This window comes from Scyliorhinus torazame, chromosome 17 (genome assembly GCF_047496885.1).
Source record: "Scyliorhinus torazame isolate Kashiwa2021f chromosome 17, sScyTor2.1, whole genome shotgun sequence".
NCBI lineage: Eukaryota > Metazoa > Chordata > Chondrichthyes > Carcharhiniformes > Scyliorhinidae > Scyliorhinus > Scyliorhinus torazame.
The window spans coordinates 4,473,675-4,493,580 of NC_092723.1; the positions used below are offsets into that span (position 1 = coordinate 4,473,675).

General features: G+C 50.2%; 2 protein-coding genes and 1 pseudogene across 2 annotated transcripts in view; 2 read left to right on the top strand and 1 right to left on the bottom strand.

Moving 5' to 3' along the window:
- LOC140393656 (acidic mammalian chitinase-like) overlaps window positions 1–19,906 on the bottom strand; it is a 268,331-nt gene that overhangs the window by 76,905 nt on the left and 171,520 nt on the right. The window lies entirely within an intron of this gene.
- Window positions 1–19,906, top strand: part of LOC140394552 (chitinase-3-like protein 1) — a 193,114-nt gene that overhangs the window by 13,157 nt on the left and 160,051 nt on the right. Inside the window, exon 6 of the mRNA XM_072481910.1 lies at window positions 11,066–11,228. Within this exon, the coding sequence (XP_072338011.1) occupies window positions 11,066–11,228 (163 nt within the window). The remainder of the gene's footprint in view (window positions 1–11,065; window positions 11,229–19,906) is intronic.
- LOC140394536 (uncharacterized) lies at window positions 68–3,241 on the top strand (annotated as a pseudogene).

Below are 19,906 nucleotides of genomic sequence, written 5' to 3' on the forward strand. Positions count from 1 at the left end.
TAAAGGAACGGTGGTAACAGACACTTTGCTGATAGAATTCCAGCTTTCCTATTGGAGTTCCCATTGGATGCGGAGAAATGCAGATTGTCCTGTCAGACGGACAATCCAAATATCTAATAATTCGGATTTTCCGTTTCTGCGGCTCAGTGCGAATCCGCGGGAGAATCTCAACAGGAAAATCGCCATCGATCCCTCACTGATTCCGGTACCGGTGAGGGGATAGCACTGGCGGCGGGTCAAACTCCCACGGATCATGCCGGAAACGGCTGGAAAATGGTCATCTTCCGGGCTGCGCATGCGCGCGGCTGACGACCTGCACCGGTTGTGCCGTGCAACATTGCACCAACCGTGCGCGTAACCTCACCCACAAATTGCAAACTCACAACCCAGCCCGTGGCCATCCCCCACCAGACCCCCCAGCCCTAGCAGACGACCCCCCCCCCCCCCCCCGGCCAGGGGCATGGATCCTGGCCGTCAGGAACTTGGCCCATTGAGGGAGGGGCATTACGGGTGGGCTGGCGGATGAGGCGCCAACAGGCGACTGCACGCGAAGCGTGGCACGATAGCACCGGTATGAAGGGGGTGGAGAATCGCAAGCCAGCAGCAAACCGGTGCCGGTCCCGATTCCGGCGTTGGAATCGATTCTCCACCTGATCGCCGATCACAATTTCGGCGTCGAGCAACGGAGAATCCCGCCCAATGACTTTGGGAGGAATTTAACTCCAAGTTACTGTTGCCCATCTGCTGAATGGGGACACAGGTGCCACGGAAATTCTCTGATTGGAGAAGGATTTTGTTGCCCCTCTAGAGAGTTCTGTGGAAGGTCAGGGGCTGGATTCTCCGTTTTGGAGACTAAGTCCCCATGCCGGCGTGAAAACGGTGTTCTTTCACGCCAGGAAAACTGGCGTAAAATGGCCACCGATTCCCTGTTTTGCTGCAGGCTAGCAGGGAGGCAGCATAGAGCTCGCAGCTTAGCTGCTGATATGGCCCTCAGCATTTCCGATTCCATGGCCGCACATGCGCTCGGCGGCTGCCTGCAGCTGCTGCACCGTGCTCCATGGCGGACTCAGTCCACAGACCTGAACCGCTAAAGTATTGTATTCTTTGTCCGTTCGCGCGACCCGGACCGCCCGCCCACAGTGCCCTCAGCTCCGAATGAATCACCCCCTGCCCGCGGATCGGCACTCCCCCGACCGTGGCGGTGTTGGACTGAGCCTGCAGCCGCCACGCGAGGTTCCGGTACGGTGGGAGCACACGTCGGGAACTCGGCCGATCAGCGACAGAGCATCACGGGGTGGACCTCAAGGCAATGGCCTGAGGCCGTGGATAATTGGCGGGGTGTACAGAATACAAAAACTGGTGCCGCTCCCGATATGTACAGCAAAACGGATTCTCCGCCCCTTTGCCCACCGCAATTTTGGCTTTGGGGACAGGAGAATCCAGCCCAAGATATTAGTTAAGGGGGCATTTGGAGTTTTAATCCCAGTTCCATTGTATAAAGTACAATTAGAGTGTGGCTTAGTGTCAGGTCCTGTAGTGGTCGGAGTGTTCCTGGAGTTCACAGTGGATGGAGTAGATTTATTTTTGGGGAATGATTTGGCAGGAGTGAAGGTTGTACCTTCACCCATGATTACAGAGAGTCCAAGGGAATTACTGTAGATAGCGCAGTCCATACCAATGGCAGGACAGGTGGGACTTAGGGAATTAAATTACTCAAAAGAAAGAAATGTTGAAAGAGATTGACCACACATCAAATGACAATGGCAGTGAATCTAATACTGCGGATACTGCTTAAATTATCTCCACCAGAATGATTCGTCACAGAGGTTTGTCAATGATAAAATATAGTAGCAAACCAGATTCTGAGAACTCCAAGACTGAAGGTGACCTTAAGAAAGAGGAGTCTGAATCTAATAGTAATAAAGTAATCTAACAGTGATGAAGATTCAGACGAGAGTTCTGAATCCGATTTGGATTCTGACTATGAAGCAATGATAAACAATTGCTACCGAATAGACCTGTCACTAACTGATCTTGAACAGATGGCAAGTCATTCTCACAAAGCTAAGGAAGAAGACAGAAAATTGAATGGCCAAAGTGAACTGAACGTTCCTAAAAGTAATTTATTACAGCCTTTTGCAGTAAATCCATTGCCATCCACTTCAGATGCAAATATTTCCCCGAGCATGCCTGTCTTGAAGGAAAATATCCACAATAGCACAGCATCAACAATTTAGGATGAGGATAGCATTGTGAAATGACACAAAGCAAACAGTTGATTAACCCACATCCACAGTGCTTCTTCAAGGTAAAGGACGCAAATAGCAAAGGATGACATAATTAGTGATCAATTCTTTTTGAAAGTGAGGAGGAAGGTGGATGAAGAACCAGGCAGTGATTCTGCGACCACATCTATTCACAAAAATTCAGTTAATGGAACTAACAATGTGCTATCCTCTCATTCTGATAATGATGTGAAAAGTAGTTACAGACCACCACCATCTAAAGGAACAACATCTCTTCATTTCGACACATCCACCATGGACACTCCCAGCCACAGGCTTCACCTGGGTATATTGGAAAGTAAAGAACAGTTGAAATCTGGAAGCACAAATTGTTTCAGTCCATGTTACTGAATGGAGATAAACGCTGTGATTACGAAGACTCTGATGAAAAGGTAAAAGTTGCAAAACAAAGACTGGTGCATATAAAGCAAACCGGCCCTGCAAAGACTGAACCCTCAGCCGTACCTTTTGCTGAGAGTAACCATGTGAAGGAAAAGAGAGAATGTAAAGCTGGAGGGGGTGAAGAGTGTTTATTGATTAAAAATGAATCAATTATCTCCCTCAGCATTGACCATACTGCATGTAGTTTGGCTGCCGAACATCCTTGGAATTTGGATAGACGTTCATTGGACAATCAGGAAAGACTGGCTGCTTTACACGCGAGACAGAAAAAGACAGAAATGCAGAAGATATGATTTCAGGAGGTCCTCTCTAATTTGGACACTCAGGAACCTGACAGAGGGAAGCACGTTGGGTGGGATTGTCCGTCCAGCGATGCTGGAATCGCAAATCATGGTCGGGCAGAGAATAGGGCGTCAGACGAAAATCGAGGTCGGCGCCAGGTGCCGAACGGAACACCATGCTCTGGCACCTTGACAGCGGCGCGGATGCGGTCCAGGCCACGTGCCGGCATGGGCAAAGAAATTGTACAGGAACGGCCGTTAGCATTTCCTTAATGGGCCCGACCCGGTAGTCTCCGGCTTCCCGCGATAATCTGCTTCCACCAGGCGGAAGTGGTTCACATGTGGTGTTTAAAATTGGGAAACAGGTGCTGGGGGCATCTCCCAGGGCCAGGGGGGGAGTAGCGTAGAGTGTCCAGGGATGGGCCATGTGCCCGGGGTGTCCCCCAGGGACTGGGGTATCCCCCAGGGACTGTGGAGTCCAAGTCCAGAGTGCCATTGCCGCGTTCTGCAAGGCAGCCATCAGGCTGCGCACACTGCTGACTTCCTACTGTGACCCTTAAATGTGCAGAGTGCCACTGACCGTATGGGCGACCCCTCTCACCGGGCTAACCAGCTAGGAGGCTACAGACCACTGCTTGAAGACATTAAAGAGAGTTCTAAAACCAAAGTTGCAAGCCTATGTGCAGCAGAAGAGCAGAGACAAAATCATATAAAGATACTGAATAAATATAGACAGAGTTGTAGGGAAACACCAGGATACACTCTGTTAACTAGTCATGATGTAGACATAGGGAACTCTGAACCAATAAAGCAACAACCGTCTCAACTAAAACCACACAGACTGGCTCAGTTAGAGACTGAAATACAGTGCACGTTGAATATATGGTTTAAACAAGCTAAAATGCTGCGATCCCCAAAAGTCGAAGTGGAGTTTGGAAGCTTGTCGGCCATATTAATAACCAAACTGTGCTGGCCGCCCCGCACTTTTCCAGATCATTTAAAATGGCCACGGATGCCAGCGACCTGGGGGTGGGGGCAGTGTTACTACAAGACGACAATGCAGAAATAGAGAAGCCTGTGAGATATTTTTCGAAAAAAGATTAAACCCATGCCAAAGGAAGTATTCTACCATTCAAAAGGAGCCTTAGCCTTGCTACTGACCCTTCAGCACTTTGAAGTATATGTCCGGCATGACAATCAACAAAGCTCAGTTTATACAGACCATGAACTGCTTGCATTTATAGAAAAGTTTAAAACCCAGAACGCAAAATTATTCCATTGGAGTTTATTATTACAACAGTTCAATGTTAAAATTGTAAACATCACTGGAAAGGATAATGTGATAGTGTATTGTAAACATCACTGGAAAGGATAATGTGATAGTGTATTGTAAACATCACTGGAAAGGATAATGTGATAGTGTATTGTAAACATCACTGGAAAGGATAATGTGATAGTGTATTGTAAACATCACTGGAAAGGATAATGTGATAGTGTATTGTAAACATCACTGGAAAGGATAATGTGATAGTGAATGCTCTGTCACAGGTTTCAGAGCTGACTCGTTATCAATGTAGAGACTGGGAAGGGAATGGATGGATATGTGTTTGTGATTTATGTCTTGCAAGCCTCATAATGAAATGGATGTGACGTTACGCTTCATTTCTTTAGGGAGGGCCCCTCCTGTTGATTCCCTTATTTTCCCTTTTATTATTTTTGCTGTTATCATTTTTATCCATGGGTGCTGAATGGGCATATATCTTAAAGTACAGCAGTGGAAGTAAGTCATTTGGAAGTTGCAAAAGAGAACACTCTGCTAACTTTCGGACAGCAGAACTCAGACTTTTCAGCACCCGAGAGATTGACGAGACTTGATTCCATTGGTTGGCTAGTGGCCAATGAATTGGCCAAAAGACCGTATTCTGCTCGGCAGCAGGTGGTGTTTGCGTCCTGTCTGAGTGGGATGGTTTCCAGAGACCTAAGGTAAGCTGAGTTGGAGATGCTGAGAGATTTGGGGCTGGATTCTCCAATTCTGGGGCTATGTCCCCACGCTGGCGTGGGAACGGTGGTGTTTTACGACAGGAAAACTGGCGCAAAACAGCCACTGATTCCCCGTTTTGCTGGGGGGTTGCAGGACGGCAGCACAGAGCCAGCATCTAGCTGCCAATACACCCCGGAGAATTGCCGGGTCCGTGGCCACACATGCGCACAGCGGTGACCTGCCGTGGCCACGCCGTACTACATAGAGTCACAGATGTTTACAGCAAGGAAACAGGCCCTTCGGCCCAGCTTGTCCATGCCTCCCAGTTTCTATCACTAAGCTAGTCCCACTTGCCCGCATTTGGCCATATTCCTCTACACCCACCCTGCCCCTGTAACTGTCGAACTGCTTCTTAAAGGAAAAAATCGTACCCGCCTCTACCACTGCCCTTGGCAGCTCGTTCCAGATGCTCACCACCCTCTGGGTGAAGAGATTTCCCCTCTGGTCTCTTTGTATCTCTCCCCTCTCACCTTAAACCTATGGCCTCTAGTTCTAGACGCCTCTACCTTTGGGAAAAATGTTGACCATCTACCTTAGGCGGGATTCTCCGTGAATCGGCGCGATGGCCCGAACCCGGCACCAAAAACGTTGTGAATCACTCCGGCGTCGGGCCTCCCGAAACGTCGCGAATTCTCCAGACGGGAATGGGTTAGTAGCGGCGTGATGCCATTCGCGATGGCGTCACCCGTCACAGACGCGCGTGCTGTCATTGATGCTGCGTGGCGTCACTGCACAAAAGACGCCCGCCCCCCAAGATACCTGGCAAAATGTCCGCCCATTGTGCAGCACCATGTGAGACTCCACACTGCCTGTCCCCTTTCCCCCTTCGACCATATCCCCCTTCCCCGAGATACCCCCTTCCCCATAACCCCATATACCCCCTTTCCCCATATCCTCCTTCCCCCATATCCCCCCTTCCCCATATCCCCCCTTCCCCTATATGCCCCCTTCCCCCATATGCCCCTTCCCCCGTATCCCACCTCCCCCATATCCCCATATCCCATTCACCCATATCCCCTCTTCCCCCAAATTCCCCCTTCCCCATATCCCCTTCCCCTATATACTCCCTTCCCTCATAACCCCATATACCCCCTTTCCCCATATCCTCCTTCCCCCATATCACCCCTTCCCCATATCCCCCCTTCCCCTATATGCCCCCTTCCCCCATATGCCCCTTCCCCCATATCCCCCCTCCCCCATATCCCCTCTTCCCCTATCCCCTTCCCCATAATCCCCCCTTCCCACTATCCCCCTTCCCCATAGTCTCCCTTCCCCCATATTCCCCCTACCCCATATCCCCTTTCCCCCAGATCCCCCTTCCTCCATATCCCCATATCCCCTTCCCCCATATCCCCCCTTCCCCCATATCCCCCCTCCTCCATATCCCCATATCCCTTTCCCCCATATCCCCCCTTCCCCCATATCCCCCCTCCCCATATCCCCCTCCCATATCCCCCCTTCCCCCATATCCCCCTCCCCCATATCCCCCCTCCCCATATCCCCTTCCCCCTTATCTCCCATATCTCCCCTTCCCCCATATCTCCCCTTCCTCATATTCCCCCTTCCCCGTATCCCTCCTTTCCCCATATCCCCATTGCCCATATACCCCTGGATGAGGGCGGCCATTTCATGCGCTTTTTGCGGACTCCTGCGCTTCTGCGCACCAAACGAGGGGACGGCGACGAACGCAATGCGCAGGCGCACACCACGCACGATCAGATCGCGCATGCGCGGTGGTGCAGCGAACGTGCTGACGCTATGATGTGCAGCAACTGTGCAGCCCATTTAAAACGGCAATGCCCTGCCAAATCTCGACAATGCCTCCGATGTGGCAGACTTGGCCACTACGCTGCCTTCTGTCGAGCAGCTCAGCCTGCCAATTCATATCGCTTCAGCCAGCCTTGCAGGAATGTCTGGGCAATTCAACCCACGGTTATCGAGTCTGATGCGGACCTCCCACACAGCAGTGACACCGAGGACCCGAAGGTGCCTTTTCGAGTCGGTGTCGTGACAAAAAACAGGCTGTCCCTGAAGCAAAGACACCAGCCGCTGCCGGTATACAGCATCGATCCAGACGATGAGTGGTGTGCCACCCTGACGGTCAACCGGTCCCAAATACGATTCCGCCTGGACACTGGTGCCTCCGCCAATCTCATTGCGCGGTCTGACTTCCAAAGCCTTCGTGTCAAACCAGCCAACCTTCCATCAGCCTGCCAGCTATTGGATTACAATGGCAATTATAAAGATCACGCAAAGCCATCCTTCCCTTTGAGATTGTGGGCTCCTCGAAAGCCTCCCTGCTTGGCGCGCAGACATGCAAGCTATTGAACCTAGTTCAGAGAGTTCACTCTCTCTCTCCTGATGACACGTCTGCCTTTCAGGGCACTGACTTCAGGGCGCAACTCGACGCCATCATCAAGTAGCACCACAACGTCTTCGAAGGTATGGGCACGCTCCCGTACACCTCCAAGGTCTCACTGAAACAGAATGCCACGCCTGTGGTGCACGCACCTCGCAGGGTCCCAGCACCCCTTAAGGACCACCTCAAGCAGCAGCTGCAGGACCTCCAGAACCAAGGAATGATCTCCAGAGTCACGGAACCAACCGACTGGGTCAGTTCCATGGTATGTGTAAAAAAGCCTTCCGGCGAATTGAGAATTTGCATTGATCCCAAGGATCTAAATCGCAATATCATGAGGGAGCATTATCCAATTCCCAAGCGCGAAGAGATCACATGCGAGATGGCTCACGCCAAGCTCTTCACCAAACTCGACGCCTCAAAAGGATTCTGGCAAATCCAGCTCGATAAATCCAGCAGGAAACTTTGCACATATAATACCCCCTTTGGCAGATATTGTTACAACAGGATGCCGTTTGGGATCATATCTGCTTCAGAAGTTTTCTATAGGATCATGGAACAAATCATGGAAGGCATTGAAGGTGTTCGCGTTTATGTCGACGACATAATCATTTAGTCCACCACCCCGCAGGAGCATGTCAGTCGCCTCCAGCGCGTATTCAAACGCATACGTGAGCAGGGCCTACGCCTCAACAGGGCCAAATGCTCTTTTGGTCAGACGGAACTCAAGTTCCTCGGGGACCACATCTCCCAGTTGGGTGTGCGGCCGGATGCGGACAAGGTGGCTGCTATCACAGCCATGAAAACGCCAGAGGACAAGAAGGCGGTCCTCCGATTTCTGGGCATGGTCAACCTTTTAGGGAAGTTCATCCCTAACCTCGCCTCTCATACCACGGCTCTCAGGAACCTGGTCAGGAAGACAACAGACTTCCAATGGCTCCCTGCCCACGAGCGCGAATGGAGAGAACTCAAAACCAAACTCACCACGGCCCCGGTCTTAGCTTTCTTTGAACCAGCAAAAGAGACCAAAATTTCGACCGATGCCAGCCAATCCGGCATTCAGGCAGTGCTCCTGCAACGTGATGAGGCCTCATCATGGGCCCCCGTTGCATATGCGTCACGTGCCATGATCCCCACGGAACAGCGCTACGCGCAGATGGAAAAGGAGTGCCTGGGCCTTCTGACCGGTTGGCTAAGTTTCACGATTATGTGCACGGACTTCTTCAATTCACCGTCGAGACCGACCATCGCCCGCTGGTCAATATAATACAGAAAGACTTGAACGACATGACTCCGCGCCTCCAGCGTATTCTTCTCAAGCTCCGGCGATACGACTTCCAGCTGGTATACACCCCAGGCAAAGACCTCATCATTGCCGACGCTCGTCTGCCAGGTTGACGCCCATGTGGCCTTTGTGGCCTCCAATCTACCTGCCACGGATGAACGCCTCGTCCAAATTCGCCGCGAGACGGCGGCTGACCCTTTGCTACAACGTGTCATGCGCCACCTAACAGACGGGTGGCTCAAGGGCCAATGCCCTCAGTTCTATAACGTCAGAGATGATCTGGCGGTAGTAGACGGGGTTCTCCTGAAACTGGACCGCATTGTCATCCCTCATAGCATGCGCCTGCTCGTCCTGGAACAGCTACACGAGGACCATCTTGGCGTGGAAAAGTGCCGCCGACGGGCCCGAGAGGCAGTGTACTGGCCCGGCATTAATGAGGACATAGCCAACACAGTGCTCAACTGCCCCACTTGTCAGCGCTTCCAGCCGGCCCAACCACGTGAGACCCTACAGCCCCATGAGTTGGTCAGGTCACCTTGGACCAAGGTGGGCATCGACCTGTTCCACGCGCTGGGCAGGGACTATGTCCTGATCGTGGACTACTTTTCAAATTACCCAGAGGTGATATGGTTGCACGATATCACATCATCTGCAGTTACCCGTGCCTGTAAGGACACCTTTGCTCGACACGGCATCCCGCTCACGGTTATGTCGGACAATGGCCCCTGCTTCGCAAGGCAGGAATGGTCCAACTTTGCCAGGAGGTACAACTTTGTGCATGTGACATCCAGTCCCCTGTACCCCCAATCCAATGGCAAAGTGGAGAAGGGCGCCCACATCGTCAAACGGCTCCTCTTCAAGGCTGCCGATGCTGGGTTCGATTTCGACCTCGCCTTGCTGGCCTATCGCTCGGCCCCACTGCCCACTGGCCTGTCGCCAGCCCAATTGCTCATGGGTCGTACCCTGAGGACGACCGTGCCGTCTAATCATGTCCCAGACCTCGACCACGTTCCAGTCCTTCGGCGGATGCAGCTGTCTCGTGCACAGCACAAGGCGGCTCATGACTCCTGTGCAGCTGATCTCCCTGCTCTGGCTCCAGATGACAACGTCCGCGTCCATCTTCCGGATGGTGGCTGGTCTGCAACTGCTGTGGTCCTTCGGCATGTGGCCCCCCGCTCGTTCCTGGTTCGTCTACCGGATGGTTCCATTCTGTGCCGCAATCGACGCGCCCTTCGTCTCGTTCCGCGCTCGCTACATGATGCTCCACTGTCGCCTCGCCCTCCGGCTGACCCTGCCCTGGACTATGCAGAGATCTCGGTCACTCTGCATCCTCCTCACTCTGACGCAGTCCAGCCCGCCCCTCAGCCGGCGGCTCCCGACCCACCCTTGAGGCGGTCAACTCAGAGACTTAATTGGTGAACTTTGTGGACTTATAGTCTTTCTGATTTGTTCTGTTCTTCCGTTTAATCGTTCAAGTGGTTTGTATATAGTGTTCATCTCGTTATTTGTGTGACATACAGTTTTTCTGCACCAGACACCTTCCCATGTAAATAGCTTAGTTCTCATGTACATAGTCCTGTAAATAATTCGCACACATGTAGTCAGGGACATTCACCATACACTATTTATTGCCACACAGGTACATTTTTTATAAAAGGGGGATGTCATAATATACACCAGTATATCATGGTGCAGACACACACTGATGGACACACAGTGGGACCAATCAACACACACAACACCGCAGCCAATCACCAGTTAGAGCACACGCACTATAAAGACAGGGGGCATCAGAGTTCCCGCTCATTCGAGCTGCAGCTAGCTAGGAGGACAGAGCTCACAGCCTGTAACACAGACATTCACCATGTGCTGAGTGCATCGATTGGTTAGGACAAGGCAAAGGTCTTTAGTTAAAGCTAGTATCGTGTTAACCCACAGTCAGAGTATGTTAAACAGTTAATGATTCAATGAAATAGTGTTGCACTATTTCAAGTGTTGGTGACCTGTATGTGTTCCACGGATCGAGAACACCCAACACATCATGTGTATGTGTCTGCCTTGTGTGTTTGTCAGTCTTGTGTGTGTTTGTCAGTCTTGCGTGTTTGTCTGTCGCGTGTGTGTGTGTGTCAGTCTTGTGTGTGTGCGTGTGAACCCGTTTAGTAAAAATGATCACAGCCGTCAGGTCACCTTTTCCCCTCTGCCCCATTCACAAGCAGCAAACAAATTGCACAGGCTGCCATGTGCTCAAATTTGTAACAAGTTCAGACATTGAAAGAGCATCAAGAGAAATCTAGAATGAGTCTGTTATGTGTTTAAAGAATGTGGCAATGGCGGAAATATAATGTGCTGATTCTCAAAAGGCAATTTCGAGATTTAATACTTTCTCTCTTTCAATCTCTTCCTGTGATGTAGATTTTTGAGAGGAGCATCGTTACAGCCTCCACCAAAATACATGTACTCCATCATCGCATTCCTGCGGAAGAATAATTTTGACGGTTTAGACCTGAACTGGAATTATCCTGCTTATTTCCCCATTGATGCGAAAGATACGTTGCTTTTCACGTACTTAGTCAAGGTGAAAGGTCGAATGTGACATCTTGTAAAATGTTTGCAGATGACCTAAGACAAATAAGTCACCCCCATTAGCTGTGAATGTCGCAATGTCGTGAAAATGGTGCTGGACAAACTCCGAGAGTCACTTGAGCACATTTCGTTTAACCAGGATCTCACGAGAAGTACACCGATTGGGCGGAATTTGGCAGATATTTTTCCAGAGTGTAAGGCTCTGATGGACGCCCAGTATTTACCACTCCAGCTGCACAGCCGAGTTTCCAGCCCGGATATTGAGCCAATCTGAAAAAAAAACTTCAGGGGGTGCACTGAGGCAGGGAGGGGAATGGGGTGTCCCAATCAGCAGAAACAATATCCCTCCAGCCCCGCCCCCAACGCACAAGGGACACTCAAAAGCATCAGGGGTCCGTGCACCCACCTTGACCCACATTGGGTCATGGGGTTCTCGCCCCATCCCCCGCCCCCCTCATTAGAATCGGGGATCACACCCAAACCCCCCTCCTCCCAGAATCGGGGATCTCACCAAACCCCACCCCCCAGAATCGGAGATCACACCCAAACCCCCCCCCCCAGAATCGGGGATCACACCGAACCCCAACCCCTGAGAATCGGGGATCACACCAAACCCCAACCCCTGAGAATCGGGGATCAAACCAAACCCCACTCCCCAGAATCGGGGATCACACCCAAATCCCCCCCAGAATCGGGGATCACACCAAACCCCAACCCCTGAAAATAGGGGATCACACCCAAACCCCACCCCCCAGAATCGGGGATCGCACCCAAACCCCACCCAGAATCGGGGATCACACCACACCCCACTCCCCAGAATCGAGGATCACACCCAACCCCCCCCCCCAGAATCGGGGATCACACCAAACCCCACCCCCCAGAATAGGGGATCACACCCAAACCCCACCCCCCAGAATCGGGGATCGCACCCAAACCCCACCCAGAATCAGGGATCACACCAAACCCCGCCCCCCAGAATCGGGGATCGCACCCAAACCCCACCCAGAATCGGGGATCACACCAAACCCCACTCCCCAGAATCGGGGATCACACCCAACCCCCCCCCCAGAATCGGGGATCACACCAAACCCCCCCCCAGAATCGGGGGTCACACCCAAACCCCCCCCCAGAATCGGGGATCACACCCAAACCCCCCCCCCAGAATCGGGGATCACACCCAACCCCCCCCAGAATCGGGGATCGCACCCAAACCCCACCCCCCAGAATCGGGGATCACACCAAACCCCAACCCCTGAGAATCGGGGATCAAACCAAACCCCACCCCCAAAAATCGGGGATCACACCCAAACCCCCCCCCAGAATCGGGGATCGCACCCAAACCCCACCCAGAATAGGGGGTCACACCCAACCCCCCCCCCCCAGAATCGGGGATCACACCCAAACCCCCCCCCAGAATCGGGGGTCACATCCAAACCCCCCCCCAGAATCGAGGATCACACCCAAACCCCCCCCAGAATCGGGGGTCACACCCAAACCCCCCCCCAGAATCGGGGGTCACACCCAACCCCCCCCCCCAGAATTGGGGGTCACACCCAAACCCCCCCCCCAGAATCGGGGATCACACCAACCCCAACCCCAGGGGGGTTGGCTCCTGGGGTTATCCACTGTGGCAATGGCTGATGCTGCCAATCCCGAGGTCACAGACCGACGTGGAGACCCACTCCAATGATACCTATACAGCTACCAGGAGTGTGATCGAGCAGCGCTTCGGCCTCCTAAAGATGCGGTTCAGGTGCCTGGAACGCTCTGGAGGGGCCTCCAGTGTGATGCTGAGAGGGTCGCCCGCATCGTGGCGGCCTGCTGCATCCTGCACAACATCACCCAGCAGAGGGGCGATGTGCTGGAGGAGGAGGTGGAACACCAGGCCTCGCCCGATGAGGAGGATGCGGAGGAGGGCGGGGTCTCACTTCCTCGCCCGATGCTGACCTCTACCATGGCAACTGCCCTTTCTTCAGGCCAACTGACCATGTCCCCTGCCCTCTGCTGTGGTGAGGGGTCTGTGTTCCCCCTCCAGGCTTCTCTTGCTCCCAGTGGTTATGAGCGGCCTTCTCCCTGGGGGGGGGGGGGGGGGGGGGGGGGGGGGGGGGGGGGGCGGATAAGAGGTGGCCTCAGTGGTCAGGGCACCCGGCCTGTAAATTAAATTGGATTAAGCAGAGCTGAGGTAAACGCCCTGTGGGAGCAGGTGTGATGGATTAGAACAGGTTAGAGAGTGAAATACAATGAATATTGGACATTTTGCGGAAACAAGTGAAAACGTTGTGTTACATAGAATGCCATGGAGGTTGAGAGATTGGCCGCCAGGCTAGTGGGCGAACTGGTCCTGGCCACCCCAGACTTTTCAGACCAGTTAAAGTGGCGGCAGATATCAGTGACCTGGGGTTAGGGGCAGTGATACCTAGTCCTTCAGCACTTTGAAGTGTATGTCCGACATGACAATAAACAAAGCTTAGTTTCTACAGACCCTAATCCACTTGCATTTAGAGAGAATGCACGGTTATTCTGTTGTAGTTTATTATTCCAACAGTTCAACGTTAGAATTGTTCCTATTCCCGAGAAGGATAATGTGACTCTGGATGCTTTGTCATGGGAGTAAAGGCTGACGAGTTACTAATGTAGTGACTGGGAAGGGAGCTTATATACTGGCGATGGATTGGATGGGTATGTGTTTGTGATTAGTGTCTTGAATATCTCATAATAAAAGGTCGGGCCCTGACCTTTCATTCTTTGAGGGAGGGATGAATGGCCCTAAAGACTGTACTCTGCACGGGAACAAGTGATTGGATTCTATCCCAGTGGAATGGTTTTCCGAGTCCCAAGCAGTTTGACTGCTGGAAACACAGAGAAAAGGAATGGGATTGCCCGACGCCAACATCGTTATCGGCGATCGGGAATGGGGTTGGTGCATCATCGGAAGGCCCTCCTCCGATGCTCCACCCTGGATGGTCCGAGTTCCCGACTGCACAGTTGACGTGTGGTCTGAGCGGTCGGGAACCCAGCATGGCGGCTGCGAACTGTGTCCAGCACTGCCGCAGTCGGCCGTGAGACGTATGCTAGTTTGGGGGGGGGCCTTCCGCGGGGGCTGGGGGGCTGGTGGGGGATGGTCAAGGGTTGTCCTGTGGGGCCGTACTTGGCAGGTCGGGTACGCGCAAGAACAGTGCCATGTTGTGCGGCGTGAGCGCTGCTGGTCACCGCCATGCGCACGCAAAGCCACGGACCCAGCCATTCTCTGGCCGTTTTTGGCCCGGGAGCCGCTGGTTTTACCCGGCCCTGCTGCTAGCCCCTTACTGGCCCTCGAATCGGTGAGGGTTTGGCGCCGGTTTTGGCGTCGTAAAATGCCACAGTTTCCACGCCAGCATCAGAACCTAGCCGCAGAATCGGAGAATCCAGCCCAAAGACTCTCTCTCCTTCATCTTAGATCCAGAAAGGCTGTGAATGCTGCATTTCTGAAACTACAGAGACCTGAATGAATCTAGGGTGAAACCATCGAACTGAAAGTAAAGTTTGAAGAGCAGGAACGTGCTGCAAACAGGCACCGGAAACAATGACTCTTTTCCCCCCATTTTACATATTTTTTTTTACACTTTTCTTCCCCTCTGTGTTTGCCTGTTTTGTGTGTGTGTGTGTGTGTGTCTGTTTTGTGTGTGTGTGTGTGTCTGTTTTGTGTGTGAGTGTCTGTCTGTTTTGTGTGTGTGTGTGTCTGTTTTGTGTGTGTGTGTCTCTGTGTGTCTGTTTTGTGTATGTGTGTGTGTCTGTTTTGTGTGTGTGTGTCTGTTTTGTGTGTGTGTGTCTGTTTTGTGTGTGTGTGTCTGTGTTGTGTGTGTGTATGTTTTGTGTGTGTGTGTCTGTTTTGTGTGTGTGTGTGTCTGTTTTGTGTGCGTGTGTGTCTGTTTTGTGTGTGTGTCTGTTTTGTGTGTGTGTGTGTGTCTGTTTTGTGTGTGTCTGTTTTGTGTGTGTGTGTCTGTTTTGTGTGTGTGTGTGTGTCTGTTTTGTGTGTGTGTGTCTGTTTTGTGAGTGTTTGTGTGTCTGTTTTGTGTGTGTGTGTGTGTCTGTTTTGTGTGTGTGTGTGTCTCTTATGTGAGTGTGTGTGTGTCTGTTTTGTGTGTGTGTGTGTGTCTGTGTTGTGTGTGCGTGTGTTTGGTTTGTGTGCGAGTCTGTGTGTCTGTTTTGTGTGTGTGTCTGTCTGTTTTTTGTGTGTGTGTGTCTGTTTTGTGTGTGTGTGCGTGTGTTGTGTGTGTGTCTGTTTTGTGTGTGTGCGTGCGTGTGTTTGTGTGTGTGTTTGTTTTGTGTGTGCGAGTGTGTGTGTCTGTCTTGTGTGTGTGTCTGTCTGTTTTGTGTGTGTGTGTCTGTTTTGTGTGTGTGTGTGTCTGTTTTGTGTGTTTGTGTCTGTGTGACTGTTTTGTGTCTGTGTGTGTGTGTTTTGTGTGTGTCTGTGTGTCTGTTTTGTATGTGTGTGTCTGTTTTGTGTGTGTGTGTCTGTTTTGTGTGTGTGTGTGTCTGTTTTGTGTGCGTGCGTGTCTGTTTTGTGTGTGTGTGTGTCTATTTTGTGTGTGTGTGTCTGTTTTGTGCGTGTGTTTGTTTTATGGGTGTGTGTGTGTCTGTTTTGTGAGTGTGTGTGTGTCTGTTTTGTGTGTGTGTGTGTCTGTTTTGTGTGTGTGTGCGTCTGGTTTGTGTGTGTGTGTGTGAGTGTGTCTGTTTTGTGTGTGTGTGTTTGTTTTGTGTGTGTGCGTGTCTGTTTTGTGTGTGTGTGAGTGTGTCTGATTTGTGTGTGTGTCTGTTTTGTGCGTGTGCGTGTCTGTTTTGTGTGTGTGTGTGTCTGTTTTGTGTGTGTGTGTGTCTGTTTTGTGTGTGTGTGTGTGTGTTTTGTGTGTGTGCGTGTCTGTTTTGTGTGTGTGTGTGTCTGTTATGTGTGTGTGTGTGTCTGTTTTGTGTGTGTGTCTGTTTTGTGTGTGTGTGTGTATATTCTGTGTGTGTGTGTGTCTGTTTTGTGTGTGTGTGTCTGCTTTGTGTGTGTGTGTCTGTTTTGAGTGTGTGTGTCTGTTTTGTGTGTGTGTCTGTTTTGTGTGTGTGTGTCTGTTTTTTGTGAGTGTGTCTGTTTTGTGTGTGTGTGTGTCTGTTTTGTGTGTGTGTGTGTCTGTTTTGTGTGTGTGTGTCTGTTTTGTGTGAGTGTGTCTGTTTTGTGTGTGTGTGTGTCTGTTTTGTGTGTGTATGTGTGTCTATTTTGTGTGTGTGTGTATGTTTTGTTTGTGTGTTTTGTGTGTGCGAGTGTCTGTTTTGTGTGTGTGTCTATTTTGTGTGTGTGTGTGTCTATTTTGTGTGTGTGTGTCTGTTTTGTGTGTGTCTGTTTTGTGTGTGTGTGTCTGTTTTGTGTGTGTATGTCTCTTTTGTGTGTATGTCTGTTTTGTGTGTGTGTGTCTGTTTTGTGTGTGCGAGTGTGTGTGTGTGTGTGTGTGTCTGTTTTGTGTGTGTGTGTGTCTGTTTTGTGTGTGTGCCTGTCTGTTTTGTGTGTGTGTGTCTGTTTTGTGAGTGTGTGTGTCTGTTTTGTGTGTGCGACTGTGTGTGTCTGTATTGTGTGTGTGTGTGTCTGTTTTGTATGTGTGTGTTTTGTGTGTGTTTTGTGTGTGCGAGTGTGTGTGTCTGTTTTGTGTGTGTGTGTCTGTTTTGTGAGTGTGTGTGTGTCTGTTTTGTGTGTGTGTGTGTGTGTCTGTTTTGTGTGTGTGTGTCTGTTTTGTGAGTGTGTGTGCCTGTTTTGTGTGTGCGAGTGTGTGTGTCTGTTTTGTGTGTGTGTGTGTCTGTTTTGTGTGTGCGAGTGTGTGTGTCTGTTTTGTGTGTGTGTCTGTTTTGTGTGTGTGTCTGTCTGTTTTGTGTGTGTGTGTGTCTGTTTTGTGTGTGTGTGCGTGTGTTGTGTGTGTGTCTGTTTTGTGTGTGTGTGTGTGTCTGTGTTGTGTGTGTGTGTGTCTGGTTTGTGTGTGCGTGTCTGTTTTGTGTGTGTGTGTCTGTTTTGTGTCTGTGCGTGTCTGTTTTGTGTGTGTGTCTGTTTTGTGTGTGTGTGTGTGTCTGTTTTGTGAGTGTGTGTGTGTCTGTTTTGTGTGTGTGTGTCTGTTTTGTGTGTGTGTGTCTGTTTTGTGAGTGTGTGTGTGTCTGTTTTGTGTGTGTGTGTCTGTTTTGTGTGTGTGTGTCTGTTTTGTGTGTGTGCGTGTCTGTTTTGTGTGTTTGTGAGTGTGTCTGTTTTGTGTGTGTGTGTCTGTTTTGTGTGTGTGCGTGTCTCTTTTGTGTGTGTGTGTCTGTTTTGTGTGTGTGTGCGTCTGTTTTGTGTGTGTGTGTGTGTCTGTTTTGTGTGTGTGTGTGCCTGTTTTGTGTGTGTGTGTGTCTGTTTTGTGTGTGTGTGTGAGTGTGTCTGTTTTGTGTGTGTGTGTCTGTTTTGTGTGTGTGCGTGTCTGTTTTGTGTGTGTGTGTGTCTGTTTTGTGTGTGTGTGTGTCTGTTTTGTGTGTGTGTCTGTTTTGTGTGTGTGTGTGTGTATATTCTGTGTGTGTGTGTGTCTGTTTTGTGTGTGTGTGTCTGTTTTGTGTGTGTGTGTCTGTTTTGTGTGTGTGTCTGTTTTGTGTGTGTGTGTGTCTGTTTTGTGTGTGTGTGCGTGTGTTGTGTGTGTGTGTTTGTTTTGTGTGTGTGTGCGTGTGTTGTGTGTGTCTGTTTTGTGTGTATGTGCATGTTTTTGTGCGTGTGTTTGTTTTGTGTGTACGAGTGTGTGTGTCTGTTTTGTGTGTGTGTGTGTCTGTTTTGTGTGTGTGTGTCTGTTTTATGTGTGTGTGTGTCTTATTTGTGTGTGTCTGTGTCTGTTTTGTGTGTGCGAGTGTGTGTGTCTGTTTTGCGTGTGTGTGTCTGTTTTTTGTGTGTGTGTCTGTTTTGTGTGTGTTTGAGTCTGTTTTGTGTGTGTGTGTCTGTTTTGTGTGTGTGTATGTTTTGTGTGTGTGTGTCTGTTTTGTTTGTGTGTGTGTGTGTCTGTTTTGTGTGTGTGTGCGTGTGTTGTGTGTGTGTCTGTTTTGTGTGTGTGCGTGTGTTTGTGTGTGTTTGGTTTGTGTGCGAGTGTGTGTGTCTGTTTTGTGTGTGTGTCTGTCTGTTTTTTGTGTGTGTGTGTCTGTTTTGTGTGTGTGTGCGTGTGTTGTGTGTGTGTCTGTTTTGTGTGTGTGCGTGCGTGTGTTTGTGTGTGTGTTTGTTTTGTGTGTGCGAGTGTGTGTGTCTGTCTTGTGTGTGTGTCTGTCTGTTTTGTGTGTGTGTGTCTGTTTTGTGTGTGTGTGTGTCTGTTTTGTGTGTTTGTGTCTGTGTGACTGTTTTGTGTCTGTGTGTGTGTGTTTTGTGTGTGTCTGTGTGTCTGTTTTGTATGTGTGTGTCTGTTTTGTGTGTGTGTGTCTGTTTTGTGTGTGTGTGTGTCTGTTTTGTGTGCGTGTCTGTTTTGTGTGTGTGTGTCTATTTTGTGTGTGTGTGTCTGTTTTGTGCGTGTGTTTGTTTTATGGGTGTGTGTGTGTCTGTTTTGTGAGTGTGTGTGTGTCTGTTTTGTGTGTGTGTGTGTCTGTTTTGTGTGTGTGTGCGTCTGGTTTGTGTGTGTGTGTGTGAGTGTGTCTGTTTTGTGTGTGTGTGTTTGTTTTGTGTGTGTGTGTGTCTGTTTTGTGTGTGTGTGAGTGTGTCTGATTTGTGTGTGTGTCTGTTTTGTGTGTGTGCGTGTCTGTTTTGTGTGTGTGTGTGTCTGTTTTGTGTGTGTGTGTGTCTGTTTTGTGTGTGTGTGTGTCTGTTTTGTGTGTGTGCGTGTCTGTTTTGTGTGTGTGTGTGTCTGTTATGTGTGTGTGTCTGTTTTGTGTGTGTGTCTGTTTTGTGTGTGTGTGTGTATATTCTGTGTGTGTGTGTGTCTGTTTTGTGTGTGTGTGTCTGCTTTGTGTGTGTGTGTCTGTTTTGAGTGTGTGTGTCTGTTTTGTGTGTGTGTCTGTTTTGTGTGTGTGTGTCTGTTTTTTGTGAGTGTGTCTGTTTTGTGTGTGTGTGTGTCTGTTTTGTGTGTGTGTGTGTGTCTGTTTTGTGTGTGTGTGTCTGTTTTGTGTGAGTGTGTCTGTTTTGTGTGTGTGTGTGTCTGTTTTGTGTGTGTATGTGTGTCTATTTTGTGTGTGTGTGTCTGTTTTGTGTGTGTGTGTGTGTCTATTTTGTGTGTGTGTGTCTGTTTTGTGTGTGTGTTTTGTGTGTGCGAGTGTCTGTTTTGTGTGTGTGTCTATTTTGTGTGTGTGTGTGTCTATTTTGTGTGTGTGTGTCTGTTTTGTGTGTGTCTGTTTTGTGTGTGTGTGTCTGTTTTGTGTGTGTATGTCTCTTTTGTGTGTATGTCTGTTTTGTGTGTGTGTGTCTGTTTTGTGTGTGCGAGTGTGTGTGTGTGTGTGTCTGTTTTGTGTGTGTGTGTGTCTGTTTTGTGTGTGTGCCTGTCTGTTTTGTGTGTGTGTGTCTGTTTTGTGAGTGTGTGTGTCTGTTTTGTGTGTGCGACTGTGTGTGTCTGTATTGTGTTTGTGTGTGTCTGTTTTGTATGTGTGTGTTTTGTGTGTGTTTTGTGTGTGCGAGTGTGTGTGTCTGTTTTGTGTGTGTGTGTCTGTTTTGTGAGTGTGTGTGTGTCTGTTTTGTGT